At 33.4% G+C, this 24601-nt stretch overlaps 3 protein-coding genes across 3 annotated transcripts; all 3 read left to right on the top strand.

The window, feature by feature from the left end:
• Window positions 1-3755: 3755 nt before the first annotated feature.
• On the top strand, window positions 3756-5420 carry LOC111019444 (putative expansin-B2). Its single transcript, XM_022295840.2, has 4 exons — window positions 3756-4055; window positions 4148-4260; window positions 4528-4721; window positions 4814-5420. Exons 1-4 carry the CDS (start codon window positions 3869-3871, stop codon window positions 5145-5147), a joined length of 828 nt encoding a protein of 275 aa, XP_022151532.1. The 5' UTR covers window positions 3756-3868; the 3' UTR covers window positions 5148-5420.
• Window positions 5421-7540: 2120 nt separating this feature from the next.
• On the top strand, window positions 7541-10219 carry LOC148211108 (C2H2-type zinc finger family protein). Its single transcript, XM_088124240.1, has one exon. The coding sequence runs from the start codon at window positions 8460-8462 to the stop codon at window positions 10119-10121; it is 1662 nt and encodes a 553-aa protein (XP_087980366.1). The 5' UTR covers window positions 7541-8459; the 3' UTR covers window positions 10122-10219.
• A 6219-nt stretch (window positions 10220-16438) lies between these two features.
• Window positions 16439-17944, top strand: LOC148211107 (C2H2-like zinc finger protein). Its single transcript, XM_088123628.1, has one exon. It carries the CDS (start codon window positions 16631-16633, stop codon window positions 17744-17746), a length of 1116 nt encoding a protein of 371 aa, XP_087979754.1. The 5' UTR covers window positions 16439-16630; the 3' UTR covers window positions 17747-17944.
• The last annotated feature ends 6657 nt before the right edge of the window (window positions 17945-24601 follow it).

Here is a 24601-nt window from a genome sequence, read left to right as displayed (position 1 = left end):
CAAACAAAAAAAATATATATGTTTTTGTTCTAAAAAAAATAGTTTTCTAGGAATAAAAAATCATTCCCTAACAAACCACAAAATTTTCATGATATATGTTTAAGGATTAAAATATTGCAATACCCTAAACTTCTTTCATGAAAAGATAAATTATTGGCAATTAGTTTTTAAATATAATTATGAAGAGCATGGATTACTTTAACCTAATCTAAAAAGTCCAAAAATATGGTCATTTTCTTCCATGGTATATGTATTTTGGATGACCATAAATTATGACTTTTCAATAAAAGGCCCCACATTTATTAAAGGGGAGACAACCTAATGACTTATGGAGCTATCAGCCAGATATTAATTTTCTTCGTTTTGAAAAAAAAATCATTTAAATTGGTTTCTTTTTTAAAAGTAATATAGTTTATGGTTGGGATCTCACCATCAAAATACATAAAAAAAAAACAAAAAAAAATGGTCCAACTACCTCCTTAACTTCCTAAAACGTACAAAATTTTCATTACATAGAATAATGATGTTAGAAAATGAAAAGAACAAATTAAAATAGTATTATCAATTAAGCTGCTATTAGTCACAATTTCTTCAAATACAAATTTAAATGGTAAGATATCTGATGAGTATCTATAGTTTTGTCTTATTTAAGTTGAAATTAGATTTTTGTTTGAAAATTGTCAATTGTTGAAATTTGTATAGAACTACATATGTCTATGTGGCACTAATAGGTAAGACTCCATGAATAAATCACAAGTGTCTATCAAATAAAGCTCAACATATAAGGTAATGTGTTAACTCAAGTAAGTCAAGTGCACTACTATTTGTTAATTATAGAGTAAAATATCATCAACCAATCAAACCTAATTAATGTGGTGATTAGTGAATGAGAGCCTAATTAATGTCTTCGTCTCAACTGTAATGTGCTGGGTACTAGGTAGGGAGCTTAGTCACCTCCTTCAAACATTAGTTTGTATAAACTGACCTAGACACTCACGAATATAAAAAAAAAAAAAAAAAAAACTCAATGACAGGCTAGACGAACAATAGAGTAGATGATTTATTCCATTTCTATGAGGTAAGATGAGTTTGTACGAAATCTTCTCCTCATTTTGTTTTGATGTTCTCCTTTCATAGGGGTCGAATAATACAAATATAGGGTAGGGGTAGGGATTAAGGTGGATTATGATGAATAAATAGAAATAAACAAGTAATTAATTAATATAATTTTCAAGTTTTTACCAACCGAAAGAATTTTGTGGGTCGGGGCGCAGTGAAATAATTTGATGGATCCTGTATCGGTTTGATGTATGGAAGTGAGAGTGATTGGCATGTGATTTCGTTCCTTATTTTCGCTGTTTGTATAATTTTCTTTCAACCTTATCATCAAATTTCAGCACTCTGTCTCTTCAATTTCTCAAGGTGACGCTCGTGACCATGTGGGTTACGTTCTACAAATTCTATAATCTCTCTCTCTCTCAATATATATATTTTAATTAACACCATGTGGATTGGATGGGTAGGCCGGCAAGAAAGACACACAAACTCCATCACCACCTCATTATATTGCATCCATAAAATAAAAAAAAAAATTATATTGATTTAATCATTTATAACACGGTTACTTTTTGTTCCCTTCTATCCATATTTAAAATTTCTGTACATTTTATATGAAAGATAAAAGATATAATAATCTCGTTTTAATGTTGAATCTTTCAATTTAATTAAATTTTTATAACACGTTGGTAGACTTTTTTTTTTTTTTTCTTTCGAAATATGATAGAAATTTTGTAGTTATAATAGACACATCTAAATTAAATTTTCTTTTTTGTCATATTGTATTAAAAGTCAATTTAAATACGTATTAATATGGATATAATTCAATTAGCTAAGACATTACTTAGTAGAGTTTCCCTTGTTGGATTAAAACATTTAGAGAAAGGATTATTTTAAGAGGAGTAAAGTTTGATTCGAGATAAAGTTGAAAATGATTATATAGTATATATATTTTAAAGAGAGAGAGTGAGAAAACGATTTAAAGATGGGGGAGAGAGTAGAAAAATAAAAATTAATATTGGGAAGGGAAAAGGAAAACCAAATTAACGGCAAATGTTACGCGAAGAAAATTGAAAATTGGAAGGGAAGGATAAGGAGTGGCACGTGCGAAAATGGTGGACTGTTTTGGGGCGTAAGATGGGACATCGGGAATCAGATATTCAACGCCTTAATAACCTCCATTAACGGCTTCATTAACGAACGCCTCCTTTCGCTTTCACCCATAGTTTAAATCTCCCTTTATTTATAGGTCTTGTTTTATATAATTCTGATTTTCAATTTTTGTAAAAGTTTCTTTGGATCTTATTCTTTGTTGCTAACATTAACCCCATTTATAAATTTGATATCACCTTCCAACACATTTCACATAAAAACACAAATTCATAGGAAATATATATTAATTAGTAGAAAATTGCAAGGGATAATATGCCTTGAATTTTGAAAAACCTCTGCAACCAAATTGAATAAAACCAAAATTGCTTTCGGTTGCAGAGAGAGAGATTTTTTTGGCCGGCAAGGGATAACCTTTAATTTGCAGTTTTAGTGCTGTCCTTTCTGAGTCAAATTTGAAAGCCTCATTTTCGTTTGAGTTCCAAGATGGAGGCTTAATATTGCTAACTATCTTTTTTATAAATATGCAAAAGTATTTCAATTATATATAAAATGGTAGAATAAATTATTTAAACCGTTGATTAATAATTTAGTTTGATATATCTAATAATGCTTATAATGCATGATTAGGATGCCTTTAGGCTTAGGTTTAGACCCCAATCAACCATAAGACTAAAAGTAGACAATTTTTGCAGTTGTACAATTAAATCGTGAATTGATTAAGATGAAAAAACAAAATTATTTGGACCAGTACTGTTCGATCTCAATATAATCTTTGAACCTTTTTTTTTACTAATTAACTATAAGTAATGCTCTTCATGTTTTTAGGGTGTTTATAGTTAATTAAACGTCTTTTAGATATAAGAAAAACAAACAAATATCGAAATTAATATTAATATCACCAGTGTTTTAATTCATCCGGACATCCACTACCTTAAATCTTGAAAAACTGCATATTTGTGTGTGTACACGTGGGCAGTTAGTAGTTTTACTTATCATGTATATTTGATTACGTTGAGTATTTACACTGTATTCGAATTAAAAAAAATATATTTGCATCACACACAATATTGTACTTATATCAAAGGACTCCAACATATATATTAGAATGTAACTTTAGAATGGGATAGTGTCATAGATGTGAGATCGATGAGGGTTCCACAATTTTCTTTTCTTTTCTTTTTTTTTGGATGGAAAATTACGTTGATTATATCATTAATTGGGGGAGGGTTAGGTTATGAATATCCTCAATCTCATCTTCATATTTCTTTCTTTTTTTATAGAAAATAATTAAGGTCGACTTGACTCAATTACTATAAAATTACATAGGCATAATTTAGGTAATTAATTTATTTTAATACAATAAATAGGCACGATCTCTTAATTAAACTCAAGTTTTAAGTAATTAATTAAAATGTAAAAACAGTGAGGTTGAGTGAATAAATATCACTTTTTTGAAATACGTCAGGCGCCGAAAAATATTTATTATCCCCAAGACTAAGAAAATACAAATCCCGTAAAGTGATGACGCGGCCATTGGAAAGCCACGCCCGTTCTTCAGTGGTGGTGCTGCTGCCCCCGGCCTCTATAAATAGCCCACAATTGTTCCATTGAGTCCCACAGACGCAGCTAGCAGTTACACACACAGCTCACAGCACCTTCTTCAGAAACGTCCCAACGCCTGCGTTCTCCGAATTTCAATATGCCACATTTTCACCATTATTATTCTCTCTTCTTCTTTGCAGCCCTTCTTTCTGTTTCACTAATTACTCCTTCCTTTTCCTTCCATCCCAAATCCTTTAATGTGTCTATGTACCAGTCCCCCGATTCCGATTGGTCGCCTGCCGTCGCCACCTGGTACGGTAGCCGTGACGGTGCTGGAAGCGATGGTATATATTATACTCCATACCAATTTTAATAATCTTAAATACCTAACAGAAGTAATGTAATGTGTCTTAATTAGTTGTTGTACTATGTTCAGGAGGTGCATGCGGGTATGGGGAAGCCGTGGAGCAACCGCCCTTTTCGTCATTGATAGCAGCAGGAGGCCCTTCCCTGTACAAATCAGGGAAGGCATGTGGAGCTTGTTATCAGGTATCCATATTCATGGAATTCCCCTTAAGACAATAGTTCATTTTAGGGTCACCCATCTTGAACCGATCTCATTTTAAAACCGAATAATCAATTTGAGCTGGGTTCCGGTAAGATATCACTAGAATTCCATGTCTGATAACATGTCTAATAAAAACTTTAATTAATTTGTTACGTGCCTTTCAACCTTTTTGAAAGGATAAATTAAAAATACCCATTAACCGACCTCTCTCCAGTTTAATTAATGATAAATATATGTTATTTATTCAGGTGAAGTGCTCGGAAAAAGCAGCTTGCTCAGGGAATCCGGTGACGGTGGTTATAACCGATAGTTGTCCCGGTGGGTCCTGTGCTTCTGACTCTGTCCATTTCGACCTCAGTGGCACCGCTTTTGGAGCTATGGCTGCAGCTGGGCGGGCTGATGAACTACGAAACCTAGGGGTTTTGCAGATTCAACATAAAAGGTAATTATTAACTATAACAAGAGTCCTTCTTATCGGTCAGTTTAAGTTTTGGAGTTGATGGGTGATTTAACATTTAATTTAATTATGTGGAGGGTGGAATGCAACTATCCGGGCAGGTCGATAAACTTCGTGGTGGACTCGGGTTCGAACTCCAACTATTTTGCAGCTCTAATCGAATATGGAGATGGAGATGGAGATGTTGGTTCAGTGGAGCTGAAACAAGCTTTGGATTCCTACTCCTGGACTCCGATGCAGCAGTCATGGGGTGCGGTCTGGAAGCTGGACTCCGGCTCCGCCCTACAGGCTCCATTCTCCCTCAAGCTCACTTCCCTCGACTCCGGCAAGACTGTCGTCGCTAACAACGTAATTCCGGCTGGGTGGAAGCCCGGCCAGACTTACAGATCCCTCGTCAACTTCGATACTTAATCAACAGTTAATTAGCAGCAAATTAATTCAGGAGCTATCTAGCTGAGAGCTGCATAAATCGTCTGTAGTAGTAATAGTATAAGTATGAGTATTAGTACTAGAATGGGAGGTTAATTAGATGAAGGAAGGAAAATGCATGCAATGAACCGAAAGTCAACTTAATTACTAAACTGAAGACTTTCTGGGTTTGTCACGTTGCATGGTTAATTATGGAAGTTATAAAACTCTACCTAAATATCATATATTAATTAATAATACATATATATACACATATATATTCCCATTTGGCTTATTGACTTTATACTTCACCTTTTTGCTTGTATATTCAGACCAACCGACATATGAATTTAATCACGTCAATAATGTTAATTAGACTAAAACGTTTTTATTTATTATTTAATATAAATCAAACAGAACACATTTTGGGCTGTTTTTATCATATCTAATATCTAATACATATAATTGTATCTTTTCTAATTGGTTTTTTTGGTAGAACGTTTAAAGGTGGGAGATTCGAACTCACAACCTTCTTCTGCTCAGACATACTATAACCGGTGTTGAGCTTGGTTTAGGTAAGATTTTTTTAAGTATCTAAATTAAAAGATATAAATCACAAAGTACAACTAAGCACATATCATTTTTGGGTACAATTTATGAGATGTGGATTCTAGCTGCTGCTAATGTATTTATAAGGCAAAAGTCAATGGTCAAACTTTACTATAACGTGGTATAAACACATACCGGGGGGCTTGAATTAGGCATTTTTTTTACTGCAATGCCCTCTGTTTATATAGTAATGTTTCTAAAATGTCTTTGATTTGGGTGAGGACCAAGTCAAGAATTAATGCGTTCATACCCAGAAAGGGTTTGGGTGATTCTCAAGAATATTTTTCTTACTAGTTATGGTCTCAGCTACTGTTATCTGAATCATTATATTTGTATGGGGTGACTTTTGTTAGCATATATATCTGATTTTCAGCATTCATATTAACTTTATCTCATAATTATTCCTTTGTAAAAATAAAATAATTACAGTATTTACCCCCCTAAAGTTCACAAATTCTCCATACATATTATTAATAGCTGAAGGAATACATTAACGATGATTAAAAATGCTTCATATATAATATATGGTATGTACATAAAGCAAACTGCGAAGTGTATATATGATTATTATAGAATATATTATTGTTGTCTACATGATTCATCAAATTAAAGTCAAAGTCGATTAAATTAGTTAGATCTCATGCTGTTGAATGAAATAAGGTCCGTACTTTAGTGGAATGAGAATCAAAATTTTTATTTGCTTTTATATGTTTACTAAATTGCAGGAATTAAATCAACTTGAGACTTACTTCAAACTTTGTAATTACTCTTCCTAAAAATCTTATCTCATCTCTACCACATCAATTCCACCCTCAAACCGTGTAATCTTGCCTTGAGTAATTATTTAAACATTTACTGTAATAAAAAAAGTAATTATTATTTTGAACTAATTGTTAAGGAGAGTTATTATATTATTTTACCCTTTTTTTTCTTTCCTTTATGCCATAATTACTAGCTTTGTTTGTTTTTCAAAAAACAAAAAAGATAAAAGGAGGTGTTCAAAATTTGAACTTGATGGAAATTTTACAATTAACAAAGCAAAAAAAAAAAAGTTTATGAAAAAATAGAAATATAATAATATGGGCCTCAACCCTGTGATTATGACAAAATTAAACAGACATGAAAATATTAGTTTTATGCAGTTTAATATTTTTTGAAAGTTTCTATTAAATCAGTTTTGCTTCTATCTATTAAAAAGTGTGTGTTTCTTTCTAGCTTAACTAATTAAATGAAATTGGGCTCAGAAGTCCTGAGGGAGCCCATAATCTCCTAAATGAAATTAAAGCAATAACAAATACACACCAAAGTCACTTACAAAAAAATAAAATAAAAACTGTATATTTCAGAAGTGATGTTTGGTTCCAATTGTTCATAGTTTGATTGACCCTAATACCCCACATTCACATTTAGGATGTCTTTAAAGATATTTTATTTAAGTAAAAAACACATGAAATATATCTTTGAAAATACTTTCCAAACAAAAAATCATAGAAGAATAATTGAGAACGAATAGAAAGTCAAGTGAAAGAACACATAAATCTAATTGGGAAGCAAAGCTATTATCCAGCAAGAATTGTTGCATATCCCTTTTTGGTTTGATTATTCATATAGAGTATTATTATTACTTTTTTTTTATAATTTATTTTATTATTTTCCTATTAAACATAAGCTATAAATTTAGGTGACCGCCTATCCGAAGATTTAATATCTTACAAATTTTGCGCGACTATAAAGCTTCTTGCGAGGAAGTCCTCTGTTACACTACCTTAATAAACTAATAGTGGACATAAGCGGAAACATTAGTCGAGGTCTACCTTAATAAATTAGTCCTGGCCTAGAAAGCAGACAATGATGATCGAGTAAGAAAATTTGAATTTGTCTCGAGCACGACACGTAGGCGAAGCACGACATTGATCAATTTGGATATTGATCTAATCCAACTAGTACCAATCTTTCCTAATCTTGACTTTGATTCTTTAAAAAATTTATATCAGCAAGTATTAGAAAATTTAATGGTCCAAGAGGGCATTCCTATCCTAGTGTATCATGGTATTATTTTTATTAGACATATTTTGAGGTAAAAAGTAAAGATGTAGTAAGATGATCTTCAAAGCTCATAATTAGTATTGAAATAAGCACACGTGTTTTAAAAGGTTTGTTAGGGAAAGAATGAATAAGCAAAAAGGAGATTAATTGGATTACTTGGCTTGGAATTGAAGGAATAGGTGTGGCAGTTAGAAGTTGATATATATGTGCTGCTTTCACTCACTGCCTCACTCTGTGTCTGCTTTTTTTGTGGGTAAATTTTAAAAATAACAAATGAATAAGAAAAATGTGAAAGTGGTGATGTCGGTGATTGTGATGATATGAGTGGCGGCGGGGGAGAAGAAAAAGTCCACTCTCTCTCCTCCACCTCCCACTTGGCACCCCTCACTCATCCAAAGCTTATAAACCCAAACACACATTAATTAATAACCCTCCAATCTCCCATCTCCAATCTCTCTCTCACATCCACAAATTAATTATTCCCTCGACTAAAAACTAGGATTACTAATTTACTACAACCCTTCGTTGGTTTTAACCATACACCCATTTTACCCTTTTCACTACAAGACCTAACCCAAACCCAACTGATCTCCTCTCCATTCCCTTCCATTCCTCCTCCTTTTCCCCTTTTTCTAATTAATTAAACTAACTAACTAATTAATGGCAGCCTTCATTGTGGACCACCAAAACTCCCCCTCCAACTTGAAGCATTTCTGCAAAATCTGCAAAAAAGGATTCGGCTGTGGCAGAGCTCTGGGAGGCCACATGAGGGCCCACGGCATCGGCATCGGCATTGGCATTGGGGACGACTCCACCGGCCCCATGGACGACGACGATCCCGCCAGCGACTGGGACGACAACAAGCCCACCCCCACCAATCGCCGCATGTACGCTCTCCGCACCAACCCCAACCGCCTAAAGACCTGCCGCGTCTGCCACAGCTGCGGCAAGGAGTTCCTCTCTTGGAAGTCCTTCCTGGAGCACGGCAAATGCACCGCCACCGACGACGACCTCGACCTCGACGACTCCCTCCCCCTCTCGTCCCCGACCTGCTCAGACGACGACGACGACGACTGCGGCGGCCGGCGAGGGTGGTCGAAGCGGAAGAGATCGCTGAGGGTGAAGGTGGGGTCCCCTAACTCGAACGAGGAGGAGGACCTGGCGAATTGCCTGATGATGTTGTCGAACGGGGCGGTGGACCCCACGTATGAGGATGAGGCGGAGGCGGAGGAATCGTGTGCCTCCGCCAGCAAGGACGAGCATCAGGACAGGACCACCACGACGACGACTACTACGACTACGACGAGTAATGTAATTAGAAAACCACCCATAAATTTCATCCCACCAATCTCGTACAGAGTTCCGGCGGAGGAGACGAACAAGGGGCATGGGAAGGGGGGGGCCGGGAAGGGGATGTTCGAATGCAAAGCGTGCAAGAAAGTGTTCAACTCGCACCAAGCGCTGGGGGGCCACAGAGCCAGCCACAAGAAGGTGAAGGGGTGCTTCGCGGCGCGCCTCATGGACCTGGACGCCCGGGACAGGGAAAACGACGACGTCTTGGAGGACTCGTTGTTCTTCCCCACAAAATCCTCCTCTGGGTTCCACTACGACAACGGTAGCGGGGGGTTGGCTTCCACGTCCAAGATGAGGAAGACGAAGGTGCACGAGTGCTCCATTTGCCACAGAATATTCTCTTCGGGACAGGCGCTGGGGGGCCACAAGCGCTGCCACTGGATCACCTCAAACGCCCCCGCCCCGGCCCCAGCCCCAGCCCCAACCGAGGCCAAGAACAGCATTGTTCATCATCACTTCCACGACCACACTAATAGTGCTGCTGCTGCTGCTGCTGCTGCGCCTAATAATGTGGTTCTCCCTCTCTCTCTCCCTATCCCTCTGGACCTGAAGCTTGATCTCAACCTTCCGGCTCCCACTCCCGCCCCCGCTCCCTCTCCCAGCTTCCACGCGGTGTCCACAGACATTTACTTGCAGTCATGGGCGTCGTGTAAGACTGAAAACCACGGCCACCAAAACCGCAACCACAACCACATTATGAACAACCCACTCAATAATAACAAAAATAATAATAACAATAATAATCAATTAGATCAGGATCAAAACAAGGGACACAACAACAACAACAGCAATGGGGCTAATTCCACCACCAAGAACAGTCATGTGGAGGAGGAAGAAGCCGACAGTAAGGTGAAATTAGCAAAACTTAGTGATCTAAAGGATATGAACATGAGTGGAGGCAATTCTTCCCCATGGTTGCAGGTGGGGATTGGTTCAACAACTGATATCGTCAGACCTGACGACCCTTAAAATATAATCCCCCCGCCCCTCTTTTTCTTTATTTTCCACATTCTTTCATTCTGTGCATTTTTGTATAACAAAATCATACCCAATTAATTACAACCACACAGGACATCATAAATTATATCATATTCGATATTATTTTCTCCTCAATTTTTATTTCATTATTACTATATATGCTATGCTATGCAAATCTTTAATATTTAGAATTTTTTTTTTTTTTTGCCAAACACGCGTATCGGAAACACTAATTTTATTTTTTCCAAACTTTTGACCGTCGTTATGTTTATTAATCCATGAAAAACTGTTTCAAATTACTAAGTTTCCTTTTGTAGAACCTCCAACTAATTCTTATAGTTATAGGAAATATATGGTTTAATCAGTTGCTGTGGTCTCAATTAATTCAAAGTTGTGTTATTAATCTTTGTGTGTAAAAAGTTTTATCCTAACTTTTAAGTTTTTAAATTGTGTCAATTTAATCTTTATTCCAAATTTCCTAAATAGCGAACTTTGAATTTTGTCTTTAATACATCCCAACATTAACTTCATAAATTTCACACTTACGTGAAAAATTGACTTTATTATTTAAGGATTATTACATGACAAAATTTGTCTATTATATTAAAAAAAAAAGTTAAAGTACATGTAATAGACCACTCTGATGGACTATTTGGTAGTTCTAAGATTTGTTTTTAGTCTTGCTCAATAATTTTTCTTCTCATATAAGGTTGAGCTTTAACGTAAATCTTTTTGAGCACATTTGTAATCAAAGCATTTCAATATGAAAATTCGTGCAAAATAAAATAATTACAATTTATCAAATAATATACATAAATTAAGCAAATAAATTATTGAGTTAGAGTAACTCAAGTTTTGGATAATCAATTGTAGTCATCGATTAATTTTCTATTGAACTTATTATGAATTTTAAAAGTATATTAATTTATGTAAAAAGAAAATAAAAAATCTGGCAAATTAAAAAATAAACTAACTGAAGGCTTTACTTCAAAGTCTCCGTACAAATGGGCCGAAGTCTGTTCTAAGACTGGAAACCAACCCAACTAGCCCACACTATCATTATCAATCAATTCAAACACCAACCTATTTATTCATACAAGTGTGCCCGAACTTATTCGAGACATTAACAATTTTAAGCTTGAATCTCCACTCTTATATTTGTATACAATCATTTAAGGAAAAAAAATATATATATATGTACATTAAAATGTATTCTGCCCATTTTGTGAATTCCGATTGATTATTAGCTTTGTCTTTCAATTTCTCTTATTGAGAATCTTGACTAGTTTAAATATTTTCTATATATTGACAGTTTTAAGATTAAATCATTTTAATAATTTTAACTAGTATAAAGAATAGTGATATTTAGAAAAACTAGTAAGAAACACGTGCGGTGTACGTGAAATTTCATAGTTTTTATTTCAATGTTTAAAAATATAAAATTTAATTAAATAGTTAAAATTTATAATATAATTTGATTTTTTATCTCTAAATGTTTACCTCACCAAGTTTTTTCGTATTTTCAATGTTTATCTCATAAAACAACGTCTCAATAATTCTCATCATCCACTGATGTGGTTAGTGTGACTAAAAGTATTATTCTTCAATTATTTAAATTTTTTTCTAAAAAAAACACATATTCAGGGATTTTTCATCTTTTTTTTCCCTAAACATAACAATAAATAATACAACTTTGTTTCAATTTCTTATTTGAGTCATTGAAAAATAAAATGACAAAAAAAAAGTGAGAGATAGAGATGCATTCAGGACAACCATTCTTTGCCATGTTTGAGTTTCGATCCAATTCCTTGTCCGAGCTCGTCGGGAATGCCAACCGCAGCCATGTTCAAATGAATTACTCAAGCTATTTTCATCACACGATGATCGCCTTACCAAGGAGGAGGTCATTGAGAGAGTCCTCGCGGTTACCAAGTGTCATCCCAAAGTGGATCCGTCCAAGGTGATTCGATCTTATCACTAATTTTCACTTTTTTTTTTCTAGTTGATTGAGTCGTTTGGAAAAAAAACTAAAAAAATTGAATATTTGATCAAACAATCTAACTAAATATAAGAAAATACAAGACATTGACTAAAGGAGAAAATTTACCTAAAGAGAAAAGAAATTCAAGTTTTTATGAAGAAAATGTTGGGAGAAAGAGTAAGAAAAAACTCCTTATATATTTGTAGAAAATAAGAAGTTACGAAACTTTTGAAATTCCTTATTAATTATAATTCAAAATAAGTTATAACTTTTTAACATAGAAATAAAGAGACAAAACCCTCCATATTCTAACTATTTATATTCTAACCTTTAAGAGGGATAATTTATTAGAAAGAGAAAATTAATTTGAAAAATGTAAAATTTGTAACAATGGAGATTAAATACTTTAAAAGAAATGAAAAAAAAAAAAGAGAAAGTGGCGTGGGAGGGAGAGAAATAGGGAGCGAGAGAGAAAATTTTATAGTTGAAAGACAAAATTACCCTCAAAATATCTATGAGAATGTTGAAATTAAAATCGCAAAATAAGGAGAAAAAGTTTCTCCTTATAGCCCCTTTTATATATACTATAGATTTATATCTACCATAGATAAGACTGAGACGGAGAAAATATAATTAAATTAATAAGATGATATCAGAAAGAAAAGGGAAAAAAAAATCCTAAATATGACTGTTTTCAACTCTATTTTGAAAGATATAAACTTCATCTTTATTAAGTTAAACCCAAATAAAATCACATCAGACATTTTAAAAAAGAAAGACATAAAAAAAAAGATTATCAATGAACAACTTTGTAGGCAATATTGTTGACTTTTAGAAAGGTAAGTTTCACTAACATGAAACACCTTTTGACCCAACAAACTATTGCATAATGCACATACACTTTTTAAATAGTGTAATAAAATTTAATTGCTTGCAAGTCCACTCTACTCAAACCCACACCTTCTAATTCAAGTTGTCAAAAATCAACATTAATTATTATTCATATGCCCACTACTCCATTATAATTTGATTAGGTCTTCCTCCTACATGCATCCAATAAAATTTTATTATCATTACTAAATTTTTTAAGTTCACAAACTAAAGGTTGGAAATATACATCAATTACTACTAAGTTACGCTCGCTTTGAGTATATTACTAAATTTTAACTCTAAGGATTGTTAATAATATATTTCTTATGTTTGAACTATCAATTTTTAATTTTGTAAGAAAACAAAATGTATATATAGGTTGGCTTAAAGTGTCAATTAATTAAAATATGGTATATCTTTGGTGGAGTGACAGATCTTCAACAAGTCACTCCTTTTTAAGCTTTTCCTATTTTGGCTAAGGCAGACACAACTACACTTCATTTTTATTTTTGTGAAATCCAAAAGAAGAAAAAATAAAGCCTCATTTGATAAAGATTTTAATTTTATTTATCCGCATTTTAAGTTATAATTGTTTATTAACTTTTTTTTTTATTATTGAGTTTTCACTTTTTTTTAAAACACTTTTAAAATCTTAGTCAAATTAAACAAACATAATTCTTCGAAATAAAAATAAATTTTCATTTCTAAAATAAAATATTATATTTATTTTTTCATTAGAAAAAATGTGGTAGGTGTCATGTTTTTAATATTTTCAGACATATATTTGATAGTAGATTTTATAATTGAATCTCATTTTTTTTAGTACAAGTTGTATCCCAATTTAAAAATTGTTAAGGGTTTAGTAATATTTATAAACTAGTTGTAGTTAGTAACTAAATATTTAGTTGTCAAAACGAGGATAGCTCAGCGGTAATTGATATATATCTCTGACTAAGAGGTCATGGGTTCGAAATGGAGCATCACTCAGCGGTCAGGGATAATTAAAGGTTTAAATTACTGTCCTGCCCCTCCCAAAAAAATGAAAGACCTATTGGCATTATATATTTAAGTCATTTATTAGTTTGAACTTTTTGATTAATGACTTTAAATATGTTATCGTGAGTGCTTGATTTCATTGATACCTATATATTTAATTAGTTCATGCATTACACCAAGTATACGAATAAGTTAATGGATTAACAACGAATTTTTATTAATTAATTTGATATTTTCTTATAAGTTTTAAGTTTTGCTCAAAGGCAAAAGAAATATTAGAACCAGAAAACTTGGAAGAAAAAGAATAAATTAAAACGAAAACCTATTTTAGATTTTTATGGAATGCCTCTCTTAATCATTGAAGTGGAGATTTGTTTGTCATGCGGATGGTTTTTCTTTTGGCAAATATCATAATTACTTGATAATGAAAGTATTTATAATAAAAGAAAATTGCTATTATTATCATCATTATTATTATTATGTTATTAAGATTTACTGGTTTTTTTATAAATCTTATCTTGATATATTTTTATGTGACCACGTGAAAAAACATAAAATCAAACCTCAATTAATTATCATCTTATTTCCTATTTTTTATGTTTAAAAATCCAAGTCAATTATTTATATAGTATCAAATTCTTTACTCTCTTTTTTTCATTTATCAAAATTGAAATATTGACCATATATTTTAGAAAAAAAAAAACTTTTCAATTTTTAGATTTTAGCTAGATTTTAAAAATTATTTACGCCCCATAGTGATAATTGAAACGATATGTTGCTTAATGCTTAGGTAGTTGGACAATTCAAAATACATGTAGTCAAAACCACTTTATAGATCAAATTGAGGTAGGTGCAACCATAGCTTGATTAACCACAAGGATAAAATGTAACATTTGAACACTACTACTTAGTTTGATTCTCCTCGCCAATTTTGGGTTATTAATTAGTGGTTAATATTGACTTATTAATTAGTGGTTAATTCTAACTCTAACTCTGTATGAAGTATCAAAGATACAAGCCAATCAAAATATAATACAACGAACTCAAAAGAAAAAGAAAAAAAAAGACGACTTAGTAGTCAAAGTACTTTACCATTTTTGGAAACGGTGAATTTTGATTGTTGAAGTTGTTTGGTTGGCATCATATATACTGGTGGTTTGTAGCTTTAAGATCATCTCTTTCTTATTATTCGCAGTTGGTTACTAATTTGATGGTTTGGAGTAAGCATTAGTATAAATTATAATTGGGATTAAAAGGGACAATGAAGGGCCCGCGACTTTGGAAGCATAGATGATCTTAAAGAATGAGAAATCTGTTGAGAGGCCTTTCAATTAGCTGCTGAAATTAGTAAGAAGAAAGTGTTGGAAACCGCGTGGATTAAATATATTAAAAAAAAAAAAAGAAAGAAGGGTGAAAAATGAGAAATGGGGAAAAGAAAAAGAAAGGGAAAACCAATCAAGTGGGAGGGGTGTGCAAGTGTTGGCCAAATGCTTACTACTAATTCAACAATTTGGTACAATTCATTAATCCACACCCACAGTGGACCGCCCCCGTTTGGAAACACCTATTACCTTACCCCTAAACCCGGATAGGATTAACATTAACCCACCTCCGTGACTCCGTCTACTTAAACTAAACCCCCGGCCCTAACATTACGCACATTTACTCCCTTCCCCACCACACATCCCTTTTTCATCTCATTTCTTCATTCAATTTCCAACCCGAAGATCCATTTTTAAAGGGCCTCTTTTTTTTTTTTTTTTTTTGCTCAACTTACCCCTCTCACACGTGGACTCAGCATCTTCCTTCTGTTATCGATTCACTGTCACCGGCGCGTGATTTTATCAGCCGAGCCGAATAAAAGAAACACCTTTTTTATTATTATTATTAATTTATTTTTTTTAATTTGGGACTGCGGATGAGACGAAAAGAGGCCGAGCCCTTCCCGATTCTGGCTGTCGTTACAACAAACAGGCAGTTTCCTTGACCTGTACAAGTATGGCATCGGTTTATTTTGGCAATTATTCGTTTAATTCACAAAGTGTTTCTAATTAATGACCGCTAATTTCAACTTAATCATACTCTTTCTTTCTTTCTTTCTTCTTTCCTTTTAGTTTTGGTTGAACTTGGAACTCATCCAAATATCGAACCACCCCTCACTTTTCCATAAAACATTTTAAAATTTTAAAATTAAAATTATGAGACGGAGGGCTAGTTTGGGAATTACGGAATCTCAAAGTGGGAAATGATGGGAATAAATGGTGGAAACGGGCAACGCCCTGCAAACTCCACTACTTGATTTGCATGTTACATTCATTATTTTTTTCCAATTTATTGTTCTCTTGCCGTTTTAATCCTCATACAACCACTCAAAATGACCACTCCACCCCTACCAATCACAAAATCTCCCCCCCCCCCCCCCCAAAAAAAAAAAAAACTGAAATTTTAATATTTAACATACTTGTTTTGTAGCTTTGTATATATCTATTGGTTGAGGATTGCTTGTCACCTACTCTTCAGTTTACACACACTCTCTCCCTCTCACGTAGAAAGAAAGGAAAGGGAGGAAGGAGAAGAAGATTCATACTCTGTTTTCTTTATTTGGGTTTCCTTCTTCCTCTGTTTTTTTTTTTTCATCTGTTTGGTTTCAGCAATGGACAGGCACAAGTGTAAGCTCTGCTTCAGAAGCTTCTCTAACGGCAGAGCCTTGGGAGGTCATATGAGGTCTCACATGATGAACCTCCCAGCCCCCCCCAAGCCGGAGGACCCGCCGCCGCATGCCCACCTTAGCGAAGACGCGGACTCAGCAGCTAATTCGTTCCCCTTCTCGGCGTCTTCCTCGGAAGGCGAAGCAGAGGAAAAGGGGGTGTCCTACAGGCTGAGGGAGAACCCGAAGAGGAGCATTAGAATGGTAGATCCGGAGTTCTCGTTCGCCGTGGACGCCGGCTCCGTGGTCCTACAGGACAGAGAGAGCGAGACGGAATCCTCCAAGAACCCAACCCGGAGAAGATCGAAGAGGACTCGAAAACCCGATCACCACCACCACCATCATTACAATCTAAATCTATACAAGCGGGTTGAGGAGAAGGAAAAAAGGGCGAATCAGCCGGAGTCCTGGACGGAGGCGGAGCCAGTGAGTTCGATCTCCGGCACCACCACGGAGGAGGACGTGGCTTTTTGGCTGATGATGCTCTCGAGGGATAAATGGACGAAGCAGAGAGGTGGATTTCGAAGGGGGGAGGAGGAGGAGGAGGAAGAAGAAGACGAAGAAGACGAAGAAGACGAAGAAGAAGAGGATGAAGAAGAGTCTATGGAGGAGACCGATGATTCCGAGGCGGTGAAATTTGGGAAGAATAATAATCCGAATCGAACGAGAGGGAATTACAAATGCGAAACATGCAACAAAGTGTTTCGATCTTATCAAGCACTTGGTGGGCACAGAGCGAGCCATAAGAAAATTAAAGTCGACCCCGGCGAGCAGGAAAATGCAGCTGCTCCCGCTTCCACTTCCATGCCCGAAAGGAAAATTCACGAGTGCCCCGTTTGTTTCAGAGTTTTCTCTTCCGGCCAAGCCCTCGGCGGCCACAAGAGATCTCACGTCACCGGCTTCGCATCCGCCAATTCAATTCCGGCTAAAATTCCGGCTAAAAAGTTCCGGGACAGTTTGATAGATCTTAACCTCCCGGCTCCTTTCGAGGAGGACGATGCTAGCCAAATCGAACTCTCTGCGGTTTCTGATGCAGATTTCGTCAACGCCATTAGGCAATGAAACCCTCCCTCCTCCGCAATTCCGCTCCATCCACAGGTAACCAACAAAAGGAAAAATTAAAATTAAAATTTTGACCTTTAATTTTACTGGGTATTGATATTGATTGACACATCAAATCTCACTCCAACTTTGTTGAGTTTTGACTATTTATTATATGGTTCAAAGTTATATCAATTAGACTTGGGAATTCTCATCTAATTTACTTGGAACTTTCTTCTTCATTATATTTTCTGCTAAAACGTTTCTGGGTTTTTCAGTTCGTGTCTTAGTAGTTGAAGAAGTGAGCTCAGGTTCATGACTGAATTTTGGTTTGAACCTTCCATGGAGGAGTTGTTGCAGACCAAAACCCATTCTTTTTCTTTACAAAAAATATATATGAATTAATGAAAACAAGTCCTTTTCAGAAGAAACTGATCGGTCTTTTTTTTTTTTTTAATTAATTATGAATAATGGAAAGTAAGGTAACTTCCATCTCCCTCTCTCTCTCCCCCTCCACTTGCACTTGGCAAAGACAGTTCATGAAGCAGCAGCAACAGAAAAGTCTCTTATTCTGTGTCAAACCCCTTTATTTATTAATTTTTCCTTTTCCTTTTCATCTTTATTATTATTATTTTTTTAACTTCAAAAGGTTAGGTTCCATTATCTTCACGAAAACATAGATATAACTCATTTTGTCATGAAATGGGATTACATTAAACCCTCCAATCCTACATTTATTTTTCATAAAAAAAAAAAAACTGAAATTTTCAACGTACGCGTATGGCAATATTTTGGAAGTTCATCTGATATTTGGTTGTTGTTTTTTTTTTTCCATTTACAAAATAAATGTGGGATATTGAAAAGGTGATTGGATGGAAAAGCAAAATCCCTTGTTTCAATGAGAATAAAATTGTTTTGATTTGGGAATGAGCCAAAGTATCTGCATCAATGTGGCCTATTATTATCATAAATGGAAATTTGCATTCATATTTAATAAGTTTGCATTAGTGGCATGATTGACACCTTAGGGGGGAGTTATTGTTCTTTTCCTTCAGCACCACAATCTCTTGGAAACAAATCTTCTGTAATTTTTCAAGATTGCTAAGGCAATAAAATATTCCAAATGCATTTATATGAAATTTCCTTAGTACCCACTATTATTTTAAAAATGTATATATATATTTTTTACTTTGTAACATATCTGTATTTCTAAAACATATCTGTATTTCTACTTTTTGCTCCTCCTCCCTTTGTCATCTCTTCCCAAAAAAAGTAACTACCAAATTCCCTAAAAATAATAGTCTCCTCAAAACAAAGAATATTTCATTCATAGTGTGGTCAGACCTTATTATCTCTCAAGAATATGATAGGTTCATTTTTTTTTCTCCCTTGTTTAGTGAAATTACATTGAAACTATCTACACACAAATTCATTTTCTTTTACAAAAGACACTTGGATCTGAATGGTATATGAAAATCTAATTAAATCTAAACGGTAAATGAAAATGTAATTAAATCAATGGAATTTTATTAATTGAGTCCTTTTATGTCTGTATTTTTGAACTAAATGAAAGAAAAACCTCGTGATTTTCTTTTTTTGGGAAAAAAAAGAAAGAAAAAGATCTTTTGATGTTTACTCAAACATAATTTCAATGATTAAGTCAATAGATTGTGATGGTAGCAAGGAGATAAACTTAGTATAGTTTTAATATTAATTAAAAGCGCATATAACATGCATCTAGGAGAATAAAATTTATGGAAATGAAAGCTCTTAACATAGATTTTTGATGTTGAAAGAGTAAGAAGAATTTTGTGGCAGGTGACTGAGACTGGACTCTAAAGGGTTCAAACCAAAGTCGAGGATCTAAGGGTAATTTTTTTTCTAACGGCTTAAGAGGTAAAATTCATATATATTAAATTTTGATAATCTAATTTTATTAAAATATCTCTTTCGACTCATATAATTTAATTAATTTTAGTTTCGAAAATATTTTTCAAATATTGTTAATTTTACTAATATTTTATAAGCATTTTATGTATTATTGTTAAAAATATTTTATAAGCTAGAGAGAAAAAGAAAAATGGAGAAAGAATTTCTGTCTACTAGCACCTTTATGTAGTACAGAGGATGAATAAGACAAATTGATTCATGTTCAGAAATAATATAGTGAAAATCTCATAATCAAGTAAAATCTTTATATTTATCAATATTTATTTGGATTATTTAATAAAACTTTTTTCAATTTTATTATGTTCAGAAACAGACTTGGCAATTTTAGGAATATGATATAGACTTCTAGAATTATGAGTATTTTAGGGATGGCTTCCTTTGGCTATACCTTAAGCCAACAGAGAGAAGTGTCTTTTTATTATAAATGGGGAAAATTAGTGACAGTTATATACTTTTTAATTTACTCTTAATTTTGTGTAAATGCTATATGTTTTTTTGAATAAAACGTATTTTCCAAAATACATGATTAAAAGAAATACTTAGATAACTTATTTAAAAAAAAAGAAATAGTTAGATAATAAGTAAATTACACGTATGAAAAATTATTAGAAATATGGAGAAAAGTCTGATCATATTCTTAAAACTTGGAAGGGTGAAAAAATATGGAGAGTGGTGGTTATCTAATCAGCCAAACAGAGAGGAAGGGGACACCTAGGTTGTCGTAATTTAATTTGGTGGCCCTTTATACACTCCCACTTTACAAGATCTTCATTAGTCGGTGGGCCGGTTCCGGTTCGAAATTCACCAAAATATAATACGAATTTAGTTAGTTCTAATAATTTCTGGAAAATTATTGACAAAGTGTCTACTACATTGTACTGGGTTAAATTTATAGTCTTAGAACATAAATTTTTAATTTAATTTAATTATAAAATATTTTAAGAATAAAGTAACTGTAATTACGAATAGACTTGACAATAAAGGATCTTTGAAAAAAAAAAAGAAGTTGACTAGAGTCTCCTATGTTGAAATTTATATTTTCTTCCCATATAAAAGGGGCATAAAAGAGAAAGTCAACAAATGTGATCTCCTTCCATTTCTTTTGTGAATAGTATCAACTATCGTTGTCATTATTTGAAAGGAAAAAGGGCACTTCAAACCACAACTTTTTTTTTTTCTTTTTTACCAAAAAATGAACACATGTGGGAAGAGGGTAATTTTAATAATCTCCTTGAAACATCCCATAACACAGTTAAAATAGAGATAAATGATATTCGTGAAGTTACCCCTCAAAATCAATTAAGTACTTCATATACCTATTATAAACCTTTATAAGATTACTAACTTTGGGCTAATTTCGAGCTATAATGTGTCTCATTCAAAGGTTTGAACACAACATCTTATCATTATGATAAGTGATACCACAAGAGTTGGATTGGATTTATGCTCATGTCAATGGGTTTTCTTCCATTTTTTTTCTTCTCCAAATATTTTAGTCCCCTATCTTCTTTACTGTATGAAGACCTCTTCTTCTCAAGTTGAATTCAATTATTGATGGAAAAAGAGAGTTTTTCTTTACTCAGTCAAAATTGCTACATATCACAAACTAAATTAATGGAACACAATAATAGAAAATCAAGGCCGGAAAATAAATTTCATATTCTGTTTATTTCAACTTTTATGTAACCTAAACAAAACAAAAAAATGCATTGACCTCCAGAGTTGTACAACAACAAATGTTGTTTTGAACTTTTAAAATTGGGTTGCAATTCAATTGGCCGTAGAAATAAATTAAGGTGGAGAACTAACTAGCAGGTAGCAAGTTGACTTAAAATTAGATCAAATATTCTTTTATTTTGAGATTAAAATTAAATAATAGTTGACTTAAAAAATAAAGTTTTAAAAAATGTGAGAGAAGAGAAGGCATTAAGGTTTAGTTGACTTTTTTTCTGTTAGAAAAGCATTAAGGGCGGCTTAGTTGAATTTTTCTTTTGGTAAAGTGGCTCAAGTTTAAATATCAAGTTACTGATGATACTAAATTTCAAGTTATACATATCTCGCCAAACCGAGCAAAACTCAAGTCATTAAGGTACATATCTCTGATCAAAAGGTCATGAGTTTGAATCTCCACCCCCACTCACAATCTTTTGATCGAACACATATGTTTTAACTATTTGAGTTATCCTCACGTGGACATAAAACATTTTAATTAGTACACCATGTCAAACTAAACATCTAACCATATGATCATATCTAAAACAATCCATTTTGCATATATTTATTGAAAGCAAGTAGATGTAGTTGACTTTTCTTAAAAGAAAATAGGTTTGAGGTTGAAGAAATTATTGAAAATGGTTAAAGATTATTCGCATATACAAGCTAACTAATTAAACTATACCCGACCTTTTTGTTTCCTTTTTCTTGAGAAACACAACTTGTTGACAAATGTGCAATAGTGATGGAAGTGTAGATATGGAAGAATGTGGAAGAAAAAATGTAAGTTTAGTGGGCACATTATTAATGAATGCAGCAGGGGAGCTTTCACATCAGAGAGAGAGATGTAGAAGAAGAATGGATGATGCGCAGTAGTACGTCTAAATAATTGAACCATCTGGACTTTACCTCTAATTTTGCACTCTAATACCAATTTAATTTGGTTGTGTTTACGTTAGATCGTGACTCTTTTTGACATTGATCTTAATTGGATTCCATTTTTGGATGGTATGCTCGTTTGAATTTTTTGGACTCTTATACCAAATTAATATTCATGATGTTACATGTCAAAACTAATTGATAATGAGTGGAGTAGCCCACATATATTATTAATCATTGTTAATTTATCTTATCAACGTGAGATCCTTGATAACGCCCCACCCTTAACTGGCTATAATTAATTAACACATCTTGGGCATGTGACTTCATTATTCATTATTACCCATCTCTCTCTTTTAATTACTTGTACCTATATTAAGTTGCAATTACTAATTTCAATGTGTAGATTTATAGATATTGGCAATGCAGGGTGGTTGGGTTTAATGAGGTGCAATATGCTTATAATCTCCTCCTTGAAACTAATATTGTCATATTGAAATCTAAATCAAAATAGATTTGCTTTTGAGAATTAAAATTATACTAAAGTTTTTACACCAACCAAAATGATCAATTTCTCCTATGAATTCGCGATCTTCCTCACTATTATTGATGGATCAAATGATTGAGATTTGATTGCACTTGTTCTAATACAATACATAGACTAGCAGCATATTATGAATTATATTCCAAGTCATAATCATAAATTAAAGCATCAACATTAATAACTGTTGAGTGTCTGAATTGCATGTGATCCACCCAACTCATGAGAAATATATGCTTCTTCTAGCCATGTCACATTCCTTTGCTTCCAATGTTGTACTTTCCAGTTATTACTTTCCCTTCTCATTTACCCAACTTTTTCTTCACTCTTCCCTTTGACTCACCCATTGAACCCACCTGATAGGGAACCACATATTTGCAAAAACATTTATATTATATATCTTTTAACAAAGATGCAACAAAAATAAAATAATAATAAAAGACTTTACTAAAATTTTATATCAACTCGACTTTATGAGCAAATAATCACTCTTTTATGTGTAAAAAGAAAAATCGATGCGAGACCCTCAATTAATAATGTAGATCATTCAAAAAAAAAAAAAGTTGCTAAAATTATGTGCATTTTAGTTCAAAATTCCAATAATTTTCAATATATGGCAAGTTGGTTAAGACTTTTGAGTAATTAATTAAGATCGAAAAACCACGCCCTATCCACGTGTGATGGACCATTGATTCAATGGCACTAAAACACTATTAAACATTGAATAGAAATTAACTTTTTGAGCCAATCTCTTTATAACCCTAATGGTAAGTTTGACCGCCATGAAATTCCCATCACTTTTTCACCACCTTGTTTGGCAGGTTGTTTGGATTATATTTAAAATTGGATAATATTATAGCAATGTGAAGATATAGTTACGCAGTCCATCGTTTTACCATTGACTTTAGTCTAAATCAACTACTATAATAGAAGTGGAGTTTCGTTTTTATGATTAGCTATTAAGGGTGCACATCGATCGGTCGCACGTCGTCAATTTGAGTCTCAAACCACCAATAGCTCGATTTTCATAGACATATAATAATTTTGGAAGACTCTGCTACATCGACCAACTGACTACATTGGTGGTTGATTGGTTTTTAGTTAAAACTAACACGAGATGAAGCTTCATACAAAATAAAAAGAATGAAAGAATATTTAAAAAAATATATAAAAAAACGCTTTTTGAGAAAAAGATGTGAGCCAAATGTAATATGCACTTCAACGACGAAAAAATGAGAAGAAGAGACAGAGGAAAAGAAAAGAAAGGCAGAGAAAGGGAGACCAAAAGAAAAGGGAAATAAGGAAAAGAGGGAGAGAGAGAAATGAGGGAGAAGACAGAAAGATAGAAGCGGAGAGAAAATAAATAAAAGAAAAAAAAACTTTAAAAAAATTAATGTAACTACAAGTTTTTTTTTTAAATAAGTTAATGGGCCGGTTGGTCGGTCGAAATTTACTTTTTCAACTCGACTCACTCGTCGGTTCTTTAATTTTAGATAATCAACGTCAACCAAACCGAAGACTTAATCTATTACCATAATGTGACAAAGTATTGGGTGGTGTCGTCGAACTTTCTTCACAAATTACAACATAATAAGGGAGTGATGATGGGCGAAAAGTTTCTAGAACAACATAAATATTTCGTTAACAAATTGTTTTCCATCTTCAAAAATAAAATTTTACATTTTAGTTTGAGTTTAATTTTAATTTGGTGTCTATATTGCACGTTACATGTCTTTCATTTATATAAATATAACTTATTTGTGTTTAATTAAGAAAATGATCGTCTGGATAGT

Source organism: Momordica charantia (genome assembly GCF_013281855.1).
Source record: "Momordica charantia cultivar OHB3-1 chromosome 5 unlocalized genomic scaffold, Mcharantia_2.0 BLBB01000005.1, whole genome shotgun sequence".
In the NCBI taxonomy this organism is placed as follows: domain Eukaryota; kingdom Viridiplantae; phylum Streptophyta; class Magnoliopsida; order Cucurbitales; family Cucurbitaceae; genus Momordica; species Momordica charantia.
The sequence above is the reverse complement of the archived record's forward strand: the minus strand, read 5'-3'. Positions and strand labels throughout refer to the sequence as shown.